Genomic DNA, 20,435 nt, shown 5'->3' with positions numbered 1-20,435 from the left:
CACTTGAACCATTTGAGCCACTGGCTACTTGAAAGAAGAGGAGAGGAAGGAGAGCAGATGGTCACTTCTCCCATGTGCCCTGACTGGGAATCAAACCTGGGACATCCATATGCTGGGCTGATGCTCTATTAACTGAGCCACCGGCCAGGGCCAACATGTTATTTTTAATGGTTTTTTTAAAAAAAAATTTTTATTTATTGATCTTTAGAGGGAGGGGGAATGGGAAATATCAACTCTTAGTTGCTTCTTATATGTGGCTTGACTGGGCAAGCCCAGGGTTTCTTTATTTTTTTTTTTTTAACAGAGACAGCAAGAGTCAGAGAAAGGGATAGATAGGGACAGACAGACAGGAACGGAGAGAGACCGAGAAGCATCAGTCATCAGTTTTTCTTTGTGACGGGCCTTAGTTGTTCATTGATTCATTTCTCATATGTGCCTTGATTTAGCAGGCCGAGTAACCCCTTGCTCAAGCCAGCGTCCTTGAGTCCAAGCTGGTGAGCTTTGCTCAAACCAGATGAGCCCACACTCAAGCTGGTGACCTCTCAGGGTCTTGAACCTGGGTCCTCCGCATCTCAGTCTGATGCTCTATCCACTGCGCCACCACCTGGTCAAGCAAGCCCAGGGTTTCTAACTGGCAACTTCAACATTAACAGGTTGATGCTCTATCCACTGCACCACTACTGGTCAGGAGTTACCAAACTGATTTTAAATCAAACACTGTTAAGAGACACTAGACCCCGCCTTGGTCAGGTAGCTTAGTGAATAAAAGAATAGTTTTGGCACACTGAGGTCACGGGTTCAGTCCCCAGTTAGGGCATGTACAAGAAGCAATCAATGAGTGCCCAAATAGGTGGAGCAACTACTAAGTGGAACAATGATTTGATGCTTCTCTCTCTCTCTCTCTCTTTTAAAATCAATGCAAAAAAAATGTAAATTCTCTGTGGATAATTCAAATCAGAGAGAGAACATGAGTTCAACAAAAGGGAACATAAGTTAAAATAGTTGTAAAATATTAGTTTAAACTCAACACGATAAAATTCTAGTTTTACTGAGACATGGTAGTCAGACATGCCCATGGCCGTAAGTTTGCTTTCAAGAAGACTGTTGGGGTGAGGATTAGTAAGCCCCAATTGTATCAGTACTCAGTAATAAAATAAAAAACCAACTGACCTGTTTTAAGTGAGAAGGCATGAGATTATTCTTATTGGTTCTCAACTATAAAGGAGGTATGACCTGTCTATGGAATTAGGTCTGTTCCTGTCTGTCCTACTATTCCATTCTGCTTCCTTTTTGGTTTACACTATCTGCTACAGCAGGGGTCCCCAAACTACAGCCCACAGGCGGCAGGCGGCCCCCTGAGGCCATTTATCCAGCCCCCCCGCCGCACTTCTGGAAGGGGCACCTCTTTCATTGGTGGTCAGTGAGAGGAGCACATTGACCATCTCATTAGCCAGAAGCAGGCCCACAGTTCCCATTGAAATATTGGTCAGTTTGTTGATTTAAATTTACTTGTTCTTTATTTAAATATGGTATTTGTTCCCATTTTGTTTTTTTACTTTAAAATAAGATATGTGCAGTGTGCATAGGGATTTGTTCATAGTTTTTTTTATAGTCCAGCTCCAATGGTCCGACGGACAGTGAACTGGCCCCTTGTGTAAAAAGTTTGGGGACCCCTGTGCTACAGAACTGATCAGAAAGAGTTTGTACTCTTCCACAGTAAGTCTATATTTGCTCATTTCTCCTTGGACTTCTCAGTTTTGTTATTTGTTCTGATACTTGGCAAATATATTTTATTTGGCACACCTTTTTTTTTTTTTTTTGGTATTTTTCTGAAGCTGGAAACAGGGAGAGACAGACAGACTCCCGCATGCACCCGACCGGGATCCACCCGGCATGCCCACCAGGGGGCGATGCTCTGCCTCTCCGGGGCGTCGCTCTGCTGCAACCAGAGCCACTCTAGCGCCTGGGGCAGAGGCCAAGGAGCCATCCCCAGCGCCCGGGCCATCTTTGCTCCAACGGAGCCTTGCTGCGGGAGGGGAAGAGAGAGACAGAGAGGAAGGAGAGGGGGAGGGGTGGAGAAGCAGATGGGTGCTTCTCCTGTGTGCCCTGGCCGGGAATCGAACCCAGGACTTCTGCACGCCAGGCCGATGCTCTACCACTGAGCCAACTGGCCAGGGCCATGGCAAACCTTTTACCATGAATTATTTGGTGTCTCTTTTTTAAAAATTTATTTGAGAGAGAGAAGAAAGAAGGAAAGGAGAGGAGGAAAGAGGAGGAGAGAGAGAGAGAGGAAGGGAGGGAGGGAGGGAGGGAGGGAAAAGGGAAAAGGAAAGGGAGAGAGAAAGAAAAGAAAAATGAAACATTGATTTGTTGTTCCACTTATTTATGCATTCATTGGTTGGCATCCACAGTTACCAGGTCCAGGCCCTCTGCTACCTTGTTCCAGCAGCATCTTCCCTAGCTTGAGGCTTTTTGTGTATAATATACATGGTACCTTCACATGTATTAAACAAGTATTTAATCAAAGTGCTAAACACTTAATACTTTATCAGTTTGCATTCTTTCTACCAAGATACGCTGAGAACTGTTTTTAATGGCTATCTCTCTCCTGCCCCTTTTCTTTTATAGCTCTGCTTATGATAATGTCAACAAAGTTCGAGTAGCTATCAAGAAAATCAGTCCTTTTGAGCACCAGACCTACTGCCAGAGGACCCTGAGGGAGATAAAAATCTTACTGCGCTTCAGACACGAGAACATCATTGGAATCAATGATATTATTCGAGCACCAACCATCGAGCAAATGAAAGATGTGTATCCTTTGCAGACAACATAACTCCACTGCTTGGTCACCTTGTTGAGGAAATGCAATTTGAAATGTCCTGGACTTATCAAATTAAAAGAAAAGTGTATAAAAGCAAATTTAAGGGGAAATTGTGATATGCTTGCCATTTACTGTAATACTTATGTAAAATACTTTTCTAATTCATTTTATCAGTCCTAACTACTTTCAGTGTCTTATGGACAACCCTATTGTATTCTCATCAATTTCAGTAGTTTTTTTAAAGTATAGTTATAGAAAATTTTGGTTAATACCATTTCTAGTCATTCTTTCTTCATTCAAGGTATGGTTTGTTATGATGGTGAAAAAGAAGCGAAAGAGCTTAGACTAAGAAAGAGAGGGTACCTTGGATATCACATGGTCAAATCCAGACTGTCCCAATCTTAGACAAAGTCGTTTTACCTCTAGGTATCAGTTTTCTCATCTTGAAAATTAAGGAAGTAGCTCTCATGATCTTTAAGGTGACACACCTCTAAAGTACACTATTAACTATGACCAACATTTAAAGATCTGGACTGTGTAGGTCCAGAGGAGACTGCCTGGGTAAAGACTGCATTTGAAAGATAAAGACTTTAAATATACTAACTCTCTCTCTCTCTTTCTCCTTCTTTATCTCCCCTCTCTAAAATAAATAAAAATTAAAAAAAAAAAAAGAGCCTGACCTTTGGTGGTACAGTGGATAAAGCGTCGACCTGGAACACTGAGATCACCGGTTCAAAACCCTGGACTTGCCTGGTCAAGGCACAGTGGGTGCTGATGCTTCCTGTTCCTCCCCCTTCTCTCTCTCTCTTTCTCTCTGTCTCTTTCTCTTCTCTCTCTAAAATGAATAAAAATTTAAAAAAATATTGAAGAGGATCTACCAAAAGAAAGTTTCTTTTTTTTTCTATTTTATTTTAGTTATTTATTTCGAGAGAGAGAGCCATCCTCAGTGCCCGGGCCAACTCACTCTATAATCAAGCTATCACTGCAGGAGGAGAGGAAAAGAGATAGAGAAAGAGAGAAGCGAGACGGGGAGGGGGTAGGGTGGAGAAGGCCTCTCCTGTGTGCCCTGACGGAATCGAACCTGGGACTTCCACACATCGGGCTGATGCTCTACCACTGAGCTAACCAGCCAGGGCCCCTTTCCACTTTTAAATAGCTCTTTTACTAGCTTATAATGATATTTTAAGTGAAATGCCTTCTTTCCCTACCATCTGTTGTCCTGCTTTACCTTTCACCATAAAAATCAAATCTCTTTCAGATGACAAATTTTTAAGTAGGTTGCATTTTAATCCCATCCTGTATCTCATCTGGCATAAATCTATAGGATACATAAAATAACATTAATACAGAAATGAATAAAAGAAATGCAAAAACATTGCTGATGAAATAATAATATGGTAAAGTTAAAAGCTAAAGGCTTTGTCACTGGCCAGGTTGCTCAATGGCTGGAATGTCATCCCCACACACTGTGAGTTCGATCCCAGGCACATACAAGAAATAGCCAATGATGGCCCTGGCCAGTGGCTTAGTGGTAGAGCATCGGCCTGGCGTGTGGCTATCTCAGGTTCTATTCCTTGTCAGGGCACACAGGAGAAGCGCCCCTTTGTTTCTCCACCCCTCCCCCTCTCACTTCTCTCTCTCTCTCTCTCTCTCTCTCTCTCTCTCTCTCTCCCCCTCCCTCCCCACCTCCCCTCCTGCAGCCAAGGCTCAATTAGAGCGAGTGCTGAGGATGACTCCATGGCCTCCGCCTCAGGCACTAAAAAATGGCTCCAGTTGCAATGGAGCAAGGGCCCCCAATGGGCAGAGCATTGCACACCAGTGGGCTTGCTTGGTGGATCCCAGTCAGGGCTCATGCGGGAGTCTGTCTCTGCCTCCCCTCTTCTCACTAAAATAAAAAATATTTAAATAAAATAAAAAACAACCAGTGAGTGCACAACTAAGTGGAATGAGTTGATGCTCTCTCCCTTCCCTCTCCCCCATCAATGGAAAAATTAAGAAAAAAAAAGTTAATGGCTTTTAGAATTTAATTTAAGGAAGATATTTATCATAGCTAAAATTCTAGATGCTTAGATACAGGACAAGAAAGCAATAGAAGCAAAACTAGCACAAGCTCCTTCTTGGTATAACTTCCTCATAGTCTTATTTACTTAGGATCTCAACATTAATTGAAGAGTCAGGCAGATAGACTGAATTTAACAGCAGGAAATTTAGGCCTCTATTTCCAAAAGTTTTATGGTTGAATTTTGAGGGGAATGAGAAAGGAGGTAAAAGGACAATGACATATAGGTTGTTGCTGGGCCAAAGAAAGGATCCTTTCTGGTCACCACCCTTGCCCAGATATTTCAAACAAGCTTTGGAGAGGCTCTTAGATGGTAGAAAACTCAAAAGAACAAGAAAGTTAAGATGTCAATATTGGCCAATATTTCTGTAACAGCTTTTTTCAGGTCTTTGTCTAGGTCAGTGGTTCTCAAGTGGGCACCAGGGCACTCTTGTGTGCCCTAGAAGATTTTTCAGGTGTGCCTTGTGGTATTCCAGAGAAATATGTACTTGTTGGGGACCAAAAAACCAACAGGGTTTTTGGAGTTTAGATTTTGGAGGGACAGAGGTGTGGGGAATTGGCTGTAAGCTGACCATCTGCCCAACCCCCCACCTCACTTGCCTGATTAGGTTGCAAAAGGCTGTTAAGCTGTGGTGCTGGACTGTACACTACCCCCCATGTTCCCCAGAAAGACTGGAGGCAAGTTTTTTATATCCTTTGTTTAGTGTAAAGTTAAGATGATATGTATGGTGGGGGTTTTCTGCACTCAACACAATTAAGAGTAAAAAAAGTGGAATTCTTCAATGTATTTATTGACGAGGAAATGAGAGTTTGCCTTTCAAATATATGCCCAAACATTGAAGAATTTTGCTAGGGCACATCATGCTCATGTTTCTCATGAACACAAGAATGAAAAAACTTAACACATTCAAACCAGGACCTGCCAGATTTACTAAATCTTACTAAGAATGTATCTATATATATAAAAAGATAACTTTTTGGTCTTTTTTAAATTTTTAACCCCTTTTTTATGAATTCTAAAAAACATAACTCAAAAAATGTTTTTTAATGTTAGAATAAATTTAGTTTTGTCGTATTTATTTCATTTAATTACCATAAAAGCACACTTGGACTTTATATTTTTTTCTTTAATATTTGACTTAATTATTATAACATATTTCTATTATATATATTTGTGTATATGTGCCTACAATTATTTGTAGGATTTTAAATGCGCCTTGACTTCAGAGAGTTTGAGAACCACTGGTCTAGGCCAATAATGGGTCCTGTGAAGTGGGTATCATGCCTGTTGTCTCATAGGACCTAAAAATGAGTTGATTACTTCAGATTCCTTCTATAAAGCAATACTAAGTTTTCATCAGTTTTTCATTTTCCTCATAGTCCTCATGATGTAATAATGGAAGTCCATTGTTTTCAGTGCTTTGCTAAGTGTGTTCAGCTATTTGGTGTGTTACCTTAACCTGTCCGTATAGATATATAGTACAGGACCTCATGGAAACAGATCTTTACAAGCTCTTGAAGACACAGCACCTCAGCAACGATCATATCTGCTATTTTCTTTACCAGATCCTCAGAGGGTTAAAATATATCCATTCAGCTAACGTACTGCACCGTGACCTCAAACCTTCTAACCTGCTGCTCAACACCACCTGCGATCTCAAGGTCAGGCAGGTTTTTACTTTTGGGCGATAAATATTTTAAAAACTTTTATTAAGGAATATTTATATTGTTACTCAAATTTAAAATATACCAGAGATATATGAAAATATTTTTATGGGAAAAAATGCAAGTAAAGAGTGCTAAGATTCTCTTCTTTTCCATCCCATTGCATCTTCCCTTCCAGAGGTAACCACTATAACAAACTGGTATATTTTCTTCCAAAGTTTTTTCTAAGGTGTTACATAATGTGTACTTTTATACTTATATATAAAAATAGGATTGTATGCCTTTTGTGTAAGTTAAAGCATATCTGTTTCATTGGTGGTTTTTTTTCTTTAATACTTTCTTCTATAAAAAGATTCAGAAAACTTCAGTGACTTTGATGTCCAAATAAGGCATTCCCAGTAAACAGGGAAACTCAAGATCCTTTACAGTCCTGAGAATTCTCTTGAAAATGGGCAGTATATCTCTACATATATTTCTATTTTAATAGGTAGCAGAGGTAAATAATTAGAGATAGAGATGTCTACAGTTCTTAGATAAGATGAAGGGATGTGGATCCAGTCTAGTAAAAATACATGTGAATTCCAGAAGACCTAGATACCTTCGGGCAGCTCCCCGCCCCCAGGCTCTGTACTGGTGGCATTGGGGTGGGCAGAGACCTCTTCCCTGGGTAGCCAGTGTCAGAGCTGATCCTGCCAAGGCCTGGCTGGGAGTTTCAGGACTAGCATTTGGCAGCACAGCTGCTCTTCAGCAGAGTAGAATTAAGTAGAATTCAGAAATATATGAAAATACCATGGAACCCTTCTTCCCCGACCTGCTGGTGGCCCACCAGGTGGCACTGCTGCACCGGAGGTAAAGTGAGCTTTTTGCAGGGAATGCATTGCAGATGGTGCTGACCTTGCACACAGTGCCACTGCAGACTCCCACTGGTCTGCATGCTACATCCAGGGCTACTGTGGCCTTTATGGACCAGATGTGCACCTTCCAGGAGTGGGTAGACAGGCTGGGCCACCTGCAGGTCGATTTAGTCAAGTACTTCTGCCTTGAAGCCACCATGCTATTCACACCCAATGCCTGTGACCTTTTGGACCCAGTGCATATGGAGGACCTACAGGCAAAGACAAAGATGGCCATCACTGTACATGAGGTCCCATTACCTGGCCCAGCTCCAGTGCTTTTGGCACCTGCTACTGTGGCTTCCCACTTTGCTCGCTGTCCCCACCTCCCTCATATCTCAGTTTTTCATGTGCCTTGTGGTCAAGACACTGATCCCAGACATGGTACTGTCGGGAAGGAAGTACCTTCAACTGGCCCAACCAGGAAACCCAGGTCATTGTGGCCTTGTCTTTAGAACAAACTCAAGGGACACAGCTGCTTAGTCCTCATGGAGGATTCCCAGACTCTCTCCTCCAATGCTGATTTTTTTTAAACTGAAAATTTATCTTTTCTGGTTTTTAAATGATCGTGAAACCAAAAAGTAACTGATCGTCCAGGCTCCTGCCTTTTCCTCCTTAGGATCCCTGGCCAAGATGGGATAGACTGAGGTTGTAATCCTGGGACAGTCTTGGCCTTCGGTGCCCCAGGAACTCCTGGGAAGGTAGACTTGGCTTCCCTGGTGTGGTGGACAGAGGCCTGGCATCTGAACTGGAAGGGCAGCTATAGCCAGGAAGAGCTGAGTATGCCAGACGGCTTTTCTGTACATGTGACCCATGCTGGACACTACATGATGAATGAGTCAAGGCCAATAATAAAGGGTTTCTTACCTGCAATAAAAAGAAGATAAATGGAAATAAAACCCATGTTCATAGATTGGAAAACTAGTATTGTTAACATGGCAGTACTCCCCAAAATGATCTACAGTTTTAATGCAGTCCCTATCAAAGCCCCTGGTGATTTTTTTGCAGAAATGGACAGGCTGTTCCTGAAATGCATGTGGAAATTCAAGAGACCCAGAATAGCCAAAACAATCTTATAGAAGAATAAAATTGGAGGACACTTCCTGATTTCAAAATTTACTCTAAGGCAGTGGTAGTCAACCTGGTTCCTACCGCCCACTAGTGGGCATTCTAACTTTCATGGTGGGCAGTAGCTGAGCAACCAAAGTATAAATAAAAAGATAGATTTAACTATAATAAGTTGTTTTATAACTATTTATTCTGCCAAACTTAATGAAAATCCGACATAAAGTACTTGGTAAGTAATTATTATTATATGCTTTAACTTGCTGTAACTCTGCTTTATAAATTTTATAAAGTTACTTCCCTACTTTATAAATCACCATTACTGTGGAACCGGTGGGCAGTTAGAAAATTTTACTACTAACAGAGATACAAAAGTGGGCGGTAGGTATAAAAAGGTTGACTACCCCTGCTACCCCTGCTCTAAGGCTGTAGGCATTTAGGCTGTGTGATATTGGTACAGAGTAGACATATAGATTAGTATAATTGAATTGCTGTCAATTAATAAACCCATGTGTGTTTATGATCAATGGGTTTTCAATAAGAATGGCCAGATCATTTTAGGGAAAAAAATAGTCTTTTCAATAACTGGTCTTGGAATATATGGATAGCCATATACAAGATACTGAGATTGAGCCCCTGCTCACATCATGTACAAAACTTAAAATGGATCAAAGACCCAAATTTAAGATATAAAACTAGAACATGCTTAGAAAATAATAGGTGCAAATCTTTTTTTTTTCTTTTTTTTATTCATTTTAGAGAGGAGAGAGAGAGGGAGAGAGAGACGGGGGGGAGGAGCGGGAAGCATCAACTCCCATATGTGCCTTGACCAGGCAAGCCCAGGGTTTCGAACCGGCGACCTCAGCATTTCCAGGTCGACGCTTTATCCACTGCGCCACCACAGGTCAATAGGTGTAAATCTTTGCAATCTTGCTTTAGGCAGAGCCTTTTACACATGACTCTGAAAGCACAAATAAATAGCAAAAGAAAAAAATTTGGATTTCATCGAGATTAGGAACTTGTGCTACAAAGGAATCATCAAAGAAATGAAAAGAGCCTGACCAGGTGGTGGTGCAGTGGATAGAGCGTCAGACTGGAATGCGGAAGAACCCAGGTTCAAGACCCCGAGGTCGCCAGCTTGAGCACGGGCTCATCTGGTTTGAACAAAAGCTCACCAGCTTGGACCCAAGATCGCTGGCTCGAGCAAGGGGTTGCTCGGTCTGCTGAAGGCCCGCGGTCAAGGCACATATGAGAAAGCAATAAATGAACAACTAAGGTGTTGCAATGTGCAACGAAAAACTAATGATTGATGCTTCTCATCTCTTCGTTCCTGTCTGTCTGTCTGTCCCTGTCTATCCCTGTCTCTGACACTCTCTCTGTCTCCATAAAAAATTTTTAAAAAAGTGAAAAGAACCCATAGAATGAGAGAAAATGTTTGTAAATCATGTATCTGATAAGACATATCTGGACTATATGAAAAACTCTTACAACTGAACAATTAAAAAGATAAATAACTCAACTTAAAAATGGGCAAAGGCGTCCTTACCTGTGGTGGCGCAGTGGATAAAGCGTCAACCTGGAAACGCTGAGGTTGCCGGTTCAAAACCCTGGGCTTGCCTGGTTAAGGCACATATGGGAGTTGATGCTTCCTGCTCCTCCCCTTTTCTCTCTCCTCTCTATAATGAATAAATAAAATCTAAAAAAAAAAAATGGGCAAAGGCTCTGAACAGGCATCTCTCTAAAAAAAATATGCAAATGTTCAGTAAATACAATATTAATAGGGAAATGCAAATCAAAACCACACTGAGAGACCACTTCATACAAACTAGGATGGCTATAATTGAAAAGTCAGATGATAAGTATTGGTGAGGATTTCACCCCATTTGTATACCTAAGTGGAATGAAGCATGACCACACAAAAAGTTCACAAATATTCATAGTAGCAAATTAGCCTAAAGGTAGAAACAGTTCAAATGTCCAAATGATGATGGATAAATAAAATGTAAATGATTCATACAATGGAATAAAAAGGAATGAAGTACTGATACTACAACATGGTTGACTCTTATAACATATTTTTTAAGTAAAGGAAGTCAGTCCTAAAAGACGACATATTTTATTGTTTCATTTATATGAAATGCCTAGAACGGACAAATATATAGAGACAGAAAGGTTAGTGGTTGACTAGGGCTGTTGAGATAGGGAAGAGACTGCTAATGGGGACAAGGTTTCTTTTTGTGGTTATAAAAATGTTCTAAAATTGGCCTGACCAGGCAGTGGTGTGGCGTAGTGGACAGAGTGTTGGACTGGGACATGGAGGACTCAAGTTCGAAACCCTGGGGTTACTGGCTTGAACCCAGGCTCACCCGGCTTGAGCACAGGCTCACCAGCTTGAGAGTGGGATCATAGGCATGACCCCATGGTCCCTGGCTTGAGCCCAAAGGTCGCTGGCTTGAGCAAGGGGTCACTCATTCTGCTATAGCCCCCACCCCACCCCATCAAGGCACATATGAGAAAGCAATCAATGAGCAGCTAAGGTGCCGCAACAAAGAATTTATGCTTCTCATCCCTCTCACTTCCTGTTTGTCTGTCTCTATTTGTCCCTCTCTCTGACTCTCTGTCTCTGTCAAAAAATAAAAATAAAATTGAATGGTGGTAATGGTTGTATAACCCTGTGATTATAATACCAAAAATCATTGTATTGTGTACTTTAAATGGGTGAGTTGTGTGGTATGTGAATTTTACACTTCAATAAAGCTGTTTAAAAGGTCCGTATAGACCCTGGCTGGGTAGTTGAGTTAGATAGAGCATTGTCCCAACATGCCGAGGTTTCAGGTGTGATTCCCAGTCAGGACTCATACAGGAAACAACTTGTGATGGCATATATAAGTAGAACAAGTCGATGTTTCCCTCTCTCTCTCTCTCTCTCTCACACACACACACACACACATTTTCTCTCTCCTCCCTCCTCCTCCCCCATCTTCTCCCCCTTCCTCTCTCAAAATCATTTTGGGGTTTTTTTAAAGTACATATTGATGTATAGCAATGATAATTTCGTATACTTCGTTTCAACAGATATTCCTACAAGTCTGTAAATTGTACCTAGTGAGGGAGATGAGTGTCTGTCCCAAAAATCTGAAACAATAGATTATTGTACTATTATATGCTGTAACTGAGATACTGAAAAGAATGGGATACAAATGCAAATAGGAGAGGTGGGTTGGATATAGCTGGGGATATGAGGTGTCAAGAAGAAGGTGGTATTCCTCTAAGCATGAGAATGCTTTTAGTAGACCAGTGGCTATGTTGGGCATAGAGTATTGTTGACAAAAGGAACAACAGAAATAAAAGTAAGAATAATAAGAGCCTGACCAGGCTGCGCAGTGGATAGAGCATTGGACTGGGATGCAGAGGACCCAGGTTTGAAACCCCTAGTTTTTGTTTTGTTTTCTTTCCATTTCTTATCACAATTCTGTTTTGGCAGATTGCTTTTACTTGTTTTTGGAGAAACATTCTCAGTATATTAAGTATGTCATAATTCTGGGGAAAGTTCACTTGTTTTGCTTGACAATACTAATTTTTAAGAAGACAACCATACTGCTTTGTTGTCTGTTCACTGTTGTGGACTTGTCTTAACCTAGAGCCATTTTAAGCACTACTCCCAAAATTTACACCCACACTGATACATGTGTTGTTGGCAATCTGCATAATCCAGGCATTGTTTTCAAAACCCAGTTTAACACAGACTCAATAGGATGTTTTAAATATTTACAACAGTAGAATTCAGCCACATTTTATGTACATATGGGTTGTATTTCATTTACATAGACATAAATACTCAGCAGAGAATCTCATACCAAAGATGAGTATAGTATGTCACTAGGTAACTGATTTGTCCTAGTGTGTCTGAAAGGAAAGTCCATGTATGGTGGCAGCTCAGGTATATATACAAGGAATGAGAGAGCGTTATGGGTAGAAGTCATTTCAGCTTGAGCTCTAGAATCAACTGTACACCCATCACATCCTCAGTATCTTGGGGTGATCTTGCTACTTGTTCCACAGGCCCCTGTACCTAGAAAGTTTATAGCCTGTGCCATTGCTTACCTTCTTGTTATGAGTTTCCAAGTAGGTAACTATGTCATTTCTCCCATTGACTTCTGTATTACTGAAGTATTTCCTTCTCTTGAGCCTCAGGATATCAGCTATTCTAAGTGTCTGAGACCTTTAACTTTTTGACTCTGGTACCAGTCGAGGCCAATAGCAGTAAGCTTTCTTTTTGGTTTCCTTTGTACTTGTTATCTGATGCCCTGAGACTCAGCAGATGTTGGCCTATCAGGACCCTTCTGGGACCTTCTCTTTTTAGACTTTTTGTTTCCTAGGGCCACAGGAACACAGGTGTTAAAAACCCTAATGATGAAGGAAAAAAAAACAACCCTAATGAGAGTTTCTGCTAACACATTTTAAGTAGAACTATCAGGGGAATATGGTCTCTAGTCTGTGTCCTTACTGTTTGCTAGACTGAGCCCACAGAAATCTTAGTAGAAGTCCTGGGATGTTAGGATCACAGCACATGTGCCTAGAAAGAGGACTTTGAAAATTTGAATGTATACAGCCCCAAAAGTAGCCAACTGGGCATGCTATAGGTCCTTTTATGTTCTTAGTTGTCTGTCTTTCTTCATATGGAATTATGACAAATATTGTTGCTTTTATTTTGTACCCTTTTTGGGTTTTGGCTAATGCTGTATGAATTTGGTTAGTCTTCTATATTGTGTTAAAAGAATGTTTTTTTTTTTAATCACACGAGGTGGCCCTAACCAGTTGGCTCAACGGTAGAACATCAGCCTAGCATATAGAAGTCCCGGGTTCGATTCCCAGTCAGGGCATATAGGAGAAGCGACTATCTACTTCTTCACCCCTCTCCTTTTTGTTCCCTCCCCCCCACTCTTGCTCCTGCAACCATGGCTTGAATGGTTTGAGCAAGCTGGCTCCAGGCACTGAGGATGGCTCCATGGCCTTGCCTCATGTGCTAAAATAGCTTGGTTGCACAGCAGTGGAGCAGCCCCAGATGGGTAGATCATTGCCTGGTAGGGGGCTTGCCAGGTGGATCCCAGCTGGGGCACATGCAGGAGTCTGTCTCTCTCCCTCCCTATCTCTCACTTAATAGAAAATAAATAAATCACATGAGCTTTCCACTGATGACCATTCATGGAGTTGGGAAATCTTTTTATTTATTTTATATTTTTAAAAATGGGGTTTTTTTTAGGTGAGAGAAGGGGAGATAGTGAGGCATACTCATACATGTGCCCCGATTGAGATCCACCTGGCAACCCCATCCAGGGCCAATGCTTGAGTACCAAGCTATTTTTAGCACCTAAGGCTGACTTGCTCATACCAAACGGGCTATCCTCAGCACCCAGGGCCACACTCTAACCAATCAAGCCACTGGCTGCAGGGGCTGGGGGAGAAGGGAAGAGGAAAAACGGAGAGAAGCATATGGTTGCTTCTCCTACGTGCCCTGACCAAGAATCACACCCGGAGCATCCATACACTGGGCTGATGCTGTATCCACTGAGCCACCGGCCACGGCTGTGAAGTTTTTTAAAGGTCTAAACCAGGGGTCCCCAAACTTTTTACACAGGGGGCCAGTTCACTGTCCTTCAGACCATTGGAGGGCCGCCACATACTGCTCCTCTCACTGACCACCAATGAAAGAGGTGCCCCTTCCAGAAGTGCAGGGGGCCGGATAAATGGCCTCAGGGGGCCTCATGCCGCCCGCGAGCTGTAGTTTGGGGATGCCTGGTCCAAACTTCCTCTTTATTTTTTAAATTATAACCAATAATTTTTGAGAAACTGCTGATTCTATGCCCTGTACTACAGCTATACAAATAACAAAACATGATCCCACTTACATCAAATCAACCCTTCTGAAAATTGGTAACTAAAGGAAAGGATTAAATGTCTTGATCTTTTTTATTTTTCTGAAGTTAGAAGCACGGAGGCTGACTCCCACATGTTCCTGACCAAGATCCACCCGGCACGCCCACCAGGAGGCGATGTTCTGCCCATTTGGGATGTTGATCTGTTGCGGCTGGAGCCATTCTAGAGCCTGAGATGGAGGCCATGGAGCCATCCTCAGTGCCCAGGCCAACTTTGCTCCAATGGAGCCTTGGCTGTGGGAGGGGAAGAGAGAGAGAGAAAGAGAGAGGAAGGAGAGGGGGAAGTGTGGAGAAGCAGATGGGCACTTCTCCTGTGTGCCCTGGCCAGGAATCAAACCCGGGACTTCCACACACTGGGCCAACGCTCTACCACTGAGCCAACTGGCCAGGGCCTCTTATATTTTTAATAGGGTCTGTATATCAGGGTAAACAAGTAGCTCTTGCTTATGAACAACATCTCTTATTTTAAAAGAATGCCAGTCAATAAATGCAGAAAGAATAATAAAATTAGAAAAATTGCCTGACCTGTACTGGCACAGTGGATAGAGCATTGACCTAGAATGCTGATGTCTCCGGTTTGAGGCCCTAGCTTGCCTGGCCAAGGCTCATGGGAAAAGCAACTACTGAGTTGATGCTTCCTTCTATCCCAACCTCCTCTCTAAAGTCAATTGATAATTTTTTTTAATTACCATTTTGCAATTTCCTGTGAAATAATTGATTTGTGTAATATAATTCATGGATCTTCTCTTCACCCTGCTTTGACTCTAATCCCTTGGGTGGGCGTGGGCTACTGCGGCCTCTCCACGTGGATTCCTTCATCTTACCTAGACCATATCTCTATCTGGAGCCTACTCTTGCCTCCACTGGATGGTACATATCCCACTGGGCTACTGTGGTTCTCCCTACCCCACAGAAACTCTTAGGTCACATGATCCAATCTAGTAGCTTTTGGACTGGATTACCTGGAAGTATGAAGAGGAGCAACTGTACCTTTGGTTTTAACTTGAAAGAAACACATGTATTGCAGTATTTGGAATGATAGGTCCAATTGTATTTCCTAGTAAAGAAATGCTACTAATTCCAAATTTTTATTTTTCTTCCTTAATATTGCCACTTTCAATGATGTACTTTTATTAACATGATTATTAATGTAATATGTTAGCCCAAGGCCCTGGCTGGTTGGCTCAGCAGTAGAGCGTCAGCCCACCATATGGAAGTCCTGGGTTCAATTCCCGGCCAGGGCACACAAGAGAAGTGCCCACCTGTTTCTCCACCCTTCCCCCTCTCCTTCCTCTGTATCTCTCTCTTCCTCTCCCGCAGCCAAGGCTCCATTGGAGCAAAGTTGGCCCGGGCACTGAGGACAGCTCCATTGCCTCTGCCTCAGGCACTAGAGTGGCTCCAGCTGCAGTGGAGCGATGCCTCAGATGGGCAGAGCATCGCCCCCCGGTGGACATGCCGGGTGGATCGTGGTTAGGCACATTCAGGAGTCTAACTACCTCCCTGCTTCTAACTTCGGAAAACACACACACACACACACACACACACACACACAACATATATATATATGTGTGTGTTAGCCCAGTTACTTACCCTGATTCTTATTTTTAAGAGCTATCAGGCCTGACCAGGTGGTGGCGCAGTGCATAGAGCGTCAGACTGGGACGCGGAGAACCTAAGTTCGAGACCCTGAGGTCGCCAGCTTGAGCACAGGCTCATCTGGTTTGAGCAAAGCTCACCAGCTTGAACCCAAGGTCTCTGGCTCGAGCAAGGGGTCACTCAGTCTACTGTAGCCCCCTGGTCAAGGCACATATGAGAAAGCAATCAATAAACAACTAAGGTGCCACAATGAAAAATTGATGCTTCTCATCTCTCTCCCTTCCTGTCTGTCTGTCCCTCCCTATCTGTCCCTCTCTCTGACTTTCTGTCATAAAAAAAGGTAATTCAGATATTGTGAAAATACAATAAGTACATCCTCATTTAATATCATTAATGGATTCTTCAACTTGATGCACAATGACATGTAATGAAAGCTGTTTTACTATAAGCTAATTGATATAAACAAAAGTTAAGTTTCTTACCAGCTAACAAATGGCAATGGACAAAACAATGTCTACCAGTTCACTCCAGTTGTATGCTTCCTAAAACATTTAAAGTAAGGCATTTGCTCACCAGATGTTGAGGGTTCATTATGTATGGTTCCCCAGGGACCAAGGAATGAAAATATTCTGCATTTGTATTGAACTACGTATATTATATTTTATGTACGTTGGAGTCTGGATTAGCATCAAAGTATGGGATAGCCAGAAAATGGAAGACTAGCAGAACTTTTTATGAGTCAGGGAAAAACGAGGCTGGATATTAATGGAAAAACGTATTTATCTTCAGTATATGAAACCTCTTTTAAAACTTTGGGAGTAGCCCTGGCCGGTTGGCTCAGTGGTAGAGCGTCGGCCTGGCGGCCTGGCGTGTAGGAGTCCCGGGCTTGATTCCCGGCCAGGGCACACAGGAGAGGCGCCCATCTGCTTCTCCACCCCTCCCCCTCTCCTTCCTCCCTGTCTCTCTCTTTCCCTCCTGCAGCCAAGGCTCCATTGGAGCAAAAGTTGGCCTAGGTGCTCAAGATGGCTCCATGGCCTCACCTCAGGCGCTAGAATGGCTCTGGTCGCAACAGAGTGGCGCCCCAGATGGGCAGAGCATCGCCCCCTGGTGGGCATGCTGGGTGGATCCCGGTCGGGCGCATGCGGGAATCTGACTGCCTCCCCATTTCCAACTTCAGGAAGAAAAAAACTTTGGGAGTGAATTTGACTACAAGAAAGAAGGAGGAAAGTAGAATGAATTTTTAGAAATAACCTATATTCATAGAACAGGTGGAAGAACAGCAGGAAGTGAAACCCAAGAAGTAGAATTGTGGGGCCTGACCAGGTGCTGGCTTGAGCACAGACTCATCTGGCTTGAGTGTAGGCTCACCAGCTTGAGCACAGGGTTGCTGGTTTGAGCGTGGGATCATAGATATGACCCCATGGTTGCTGACTTAAAACCCAAGGTTGTGTGGCTCCAGCAAGGGGTCATTGGCTCAGCTGGAGCCCCTGGTCAAGGCACATATGAGAAAGTAATCAATGAACAACTAAGGTGTTGCAACAATGAATTGATGCTTCTCATCTCTCTCCTTTCCTGCCTGTCTCTCTCTCTCTTTAAAAAAAAAGAGGGGGGGAGAGAGAGAAAGAAGTAGAAGTGTGGGTTGAAGAGCTGATCTTTACAGTGATGATTCTGGGAGTGCCAGCAGGGTAAGGGCTGTAGAAAGGATCCTGGATGGCTTTTGGTGACTTTATTTTTATGCAGAGAAGTTTTTATCAAGCAACCTAAATGAAATTGATAATGCAGACTCCTCCAGCCTGTTCCTCATCTCTGATATGTAAATTGTCACCACTGCCTTTCAGGTTGTTGTGAGAATTAAATGAGTATGGCCTTGACCTATGGTGGCGCAGTGGCTAAAGCGTCGATCTAGAACGCTGAGGTCACCAGTTCTAAACCCTGAGCTTGCCTGGTCAAGGCACACATGGGAATTGATGCTTCCTACTCCTCACTCCCTTCTCTCTTCTCTCTCTCTCTCTCTCTCTCCTCTGTAAAATGAATAAATAAAAATTTTTAAAAAAAGAATTGAGTATGGCCTGACCAGGCAGTTGCACAGTGGATAGAGCATTGGACTGGGATGCAGAGGACCCAGGTTTGAAACCCTGAGGTCACCAGCTTGAGCGCAGGCTCATCTGGTTTGAGCAAGGCTCACCAGCTTGAACCCAAGGTCGCTGGCTTGAGCAAGGGTCACTCGCTCTGCTATAGCCCCCTGTCAAGGCACATACGAGAAAGCAATCAATGAACAACTAATATATGCCACAAGAAAGAATTGATGCTTTTCATCTCATCTCTCTTCCTTTTTGCGTGTCTGTCCCTATCTGTTCCTCTCTATGTCAAAAAAAAAAAAAAAGAGAATGTTACCTGACTGATGGTGGTACAGTGGATAGATGGAGCATTGACCTGGGACAGTGAAGTCCCAGGTTTGAAACCCTGAGGTCACCAGCTTGAGCATGGGCTTGCTGGCTTGAACCCAAGGTTGCTGGCTTGAGCAAGGGATCAACTGGCTCAGCTGTAGCCCCCTGGCCCCATCAAGGCACGTATAAGAAGCAATTAGTTGACAGCAAAAGTGACACAACTATGAGTTGATTTTCATCTCTCTCCCCCTCTCTGTGTGTGTCTCTTTCTCTAGAAAAAAAAAAGTATGTAGAATTCCCAGCAAATTACCTGCCTGCTTCATAGTAGTAGTAGCAGCAACTACTTCTTACTATCATTATTGCTATTGTCTTTTTTATTTTTATGATGTTTTGTTATTAAGTTGGTTATAATCTCTGAAGAACGGTTTCCATTGTGTCATTTTTTTCTCTCTTAGATCTGTGACTTTGGCTTGGCCCGCGTTGCAGATCCAGACCACGATCACACAGGATTCCTGACGGAGTATGTAGCCACACGTTGGTACAGGGCTCCAGAAATTATGTTGAATTCCAAGGTAGGAGCAAGTTTGCATAAAAAGAAAATGGGAAACAAAAAACTTCGGACATGTGTTGCAATAAGCCTCTCTCTCAGTAGGCCTGTTTCCGCTTGAGTTCAGTCTTGGCCTGTTTGGCCAGAACCAAGGTGTTATCATAATCTGTTCAGCATTAAATTCTGGGTCCTGGGGTTTGGCCTCTCCACCTCAGCTGTAGTAGTGTTGGTCTGTGACAGAGTTAGAGGGCATGCCTCTCTGGTCACTGTTAAAATCAATGGTCTTTGTCCTTGGCCCATTCTGCTGAAGTTCTACCTATGGCCGCTTTTACACCTGTTGCTGCCACAACTGGGTGCAGGCTGGGTTGGTGTCAGGTTATCTGATATTGTGTCTTTCTATAAACATGGACCAGGGATATTATATATTTATCTGATAATAAGAATGTCTCTTCAGCAACATTTTAAGATAATTTGGAGAAAACATAGCTGTGGAAAAATAGGAACTACTTTGGATTCTTTCAAAGTTAAATGATAATCCTGCTTCCAAATGACATGTGTTCCTCTCATCATGTGTCACTCTTCAGTGACTCTGAAGAGTGCATCCAGTTCAAAGGCAAACTCTTCTAATAAGGTCTGAGTCTTGGTCAGAAAAAGTAATTGAATCAATAATTAAAAGCAAGCCTGACTAGGTGGTGGCGCAGTGGATAGAGCTTCGCACTGGGATGCAGAGGACCTAGGTTCGAGACCCCGAGGTTGCCAGTTTGAGCGCAGGCTCATCTAGTTTGAGCAAAAGCCCACCAGCTTGAACTCAAGGTCGCTGGCTCCAGCAAGGGGTTACTCGGTCTGCTGAAGGCCCACGGTCAAGGCACATATGAGAAAGCAATCAATGAACAACTAAGGTGTTGCAACGCGCAATGGAAAACTAATAATTAATGCTTCTCATCTCTCTCCGTTTCTGTCTGTCCCTGTCTATCCCTCTCTCTGACTCACTCCCTGTCTCTGTAAAAAATAAATAAATAAATAAAATTAAAAAATAAAAATAAAAAAATAATTAAAAGCAAGAAAATGGCCTTGGCTGGTTGGATCAGTGGATAGAGCGTCAGCCCAGCATGCAGACATCCTGGGTTCAATCCCTGGTCAGGACATACAAGAGAAGCAACTGTCTGCTTCTCTTTCCCTCCTGCTCCTTCTTTTCTCTCTCTTTCCCTCTCACAGCCAGTGGCTCAGTTGATCTGGGCATTGACCTCAGGTGCTAAGGATAGTTCAGTTGGTCCCAGCATCAGCCCCAGAAAGGGTTGCTGGGTGGATCCCAGTCAGGGCACATGCAGAAGTCTATCTACCCTCCTCTCACTTAAAAAATAAAATAAAATAAAATAAACAGAAGAAGGAGGATATTTTCTAACATGAACATAGTACAGTAATCAAAAGTAGGAAATTTAGCACTGATCCAGGATTTAATGCACAGT

The 20,435-nt window shown here is 42.8% G+C and overlaps 1 protein-coding gene across 1 annotated transcript in view; it reads left to right on the top strand.

Moving 5' to 3' along the window:
- Window positions 1-20,435, top strand: part of MAPK1 (mitogen-activated protein kinase 1) — a 104,971-nt gene that overhangs the window by 55,009 nt on the left and 29,527 nt on the right. Inside the window, exons 2-4 of the mRNA XM_066259966.1 lie at window positions 2,629-2,811; window positions 6,353-6,542; window positions 18,878-18,994. Coding sequence (XP_066116063.1) covers window positions 2,629-2,811; window positions 6,353-6,542; window positions 18,878-18,994 — 490 coding nt within the window. The remainder of the gene's footprint in view (window positions 1-2,628; window positions 2,812-6,352; window positions 6,543-18,877; window positions 18,995-20,435) is intronic.

Source organism: Saccopteryx bilineata, chromosome 2 (assembly GCF_036850765.1).
Source record: "Saccopteryx bilineata isolate mSacBil1 chromosome 2, mSacBil1_pri_phased_curated, whole genome shotgun sequence".
NCBI lineage: Eukaryota > Metazoa > Chordata > Mammalia > Chiroptera > Emballonuridae > Saccopteryx > Saccopteryx bilineata.
Note: the sequence above shows the minus strand (reverse complement) of the source record. Positions and strands in the feature narration are given on the sequence as shown.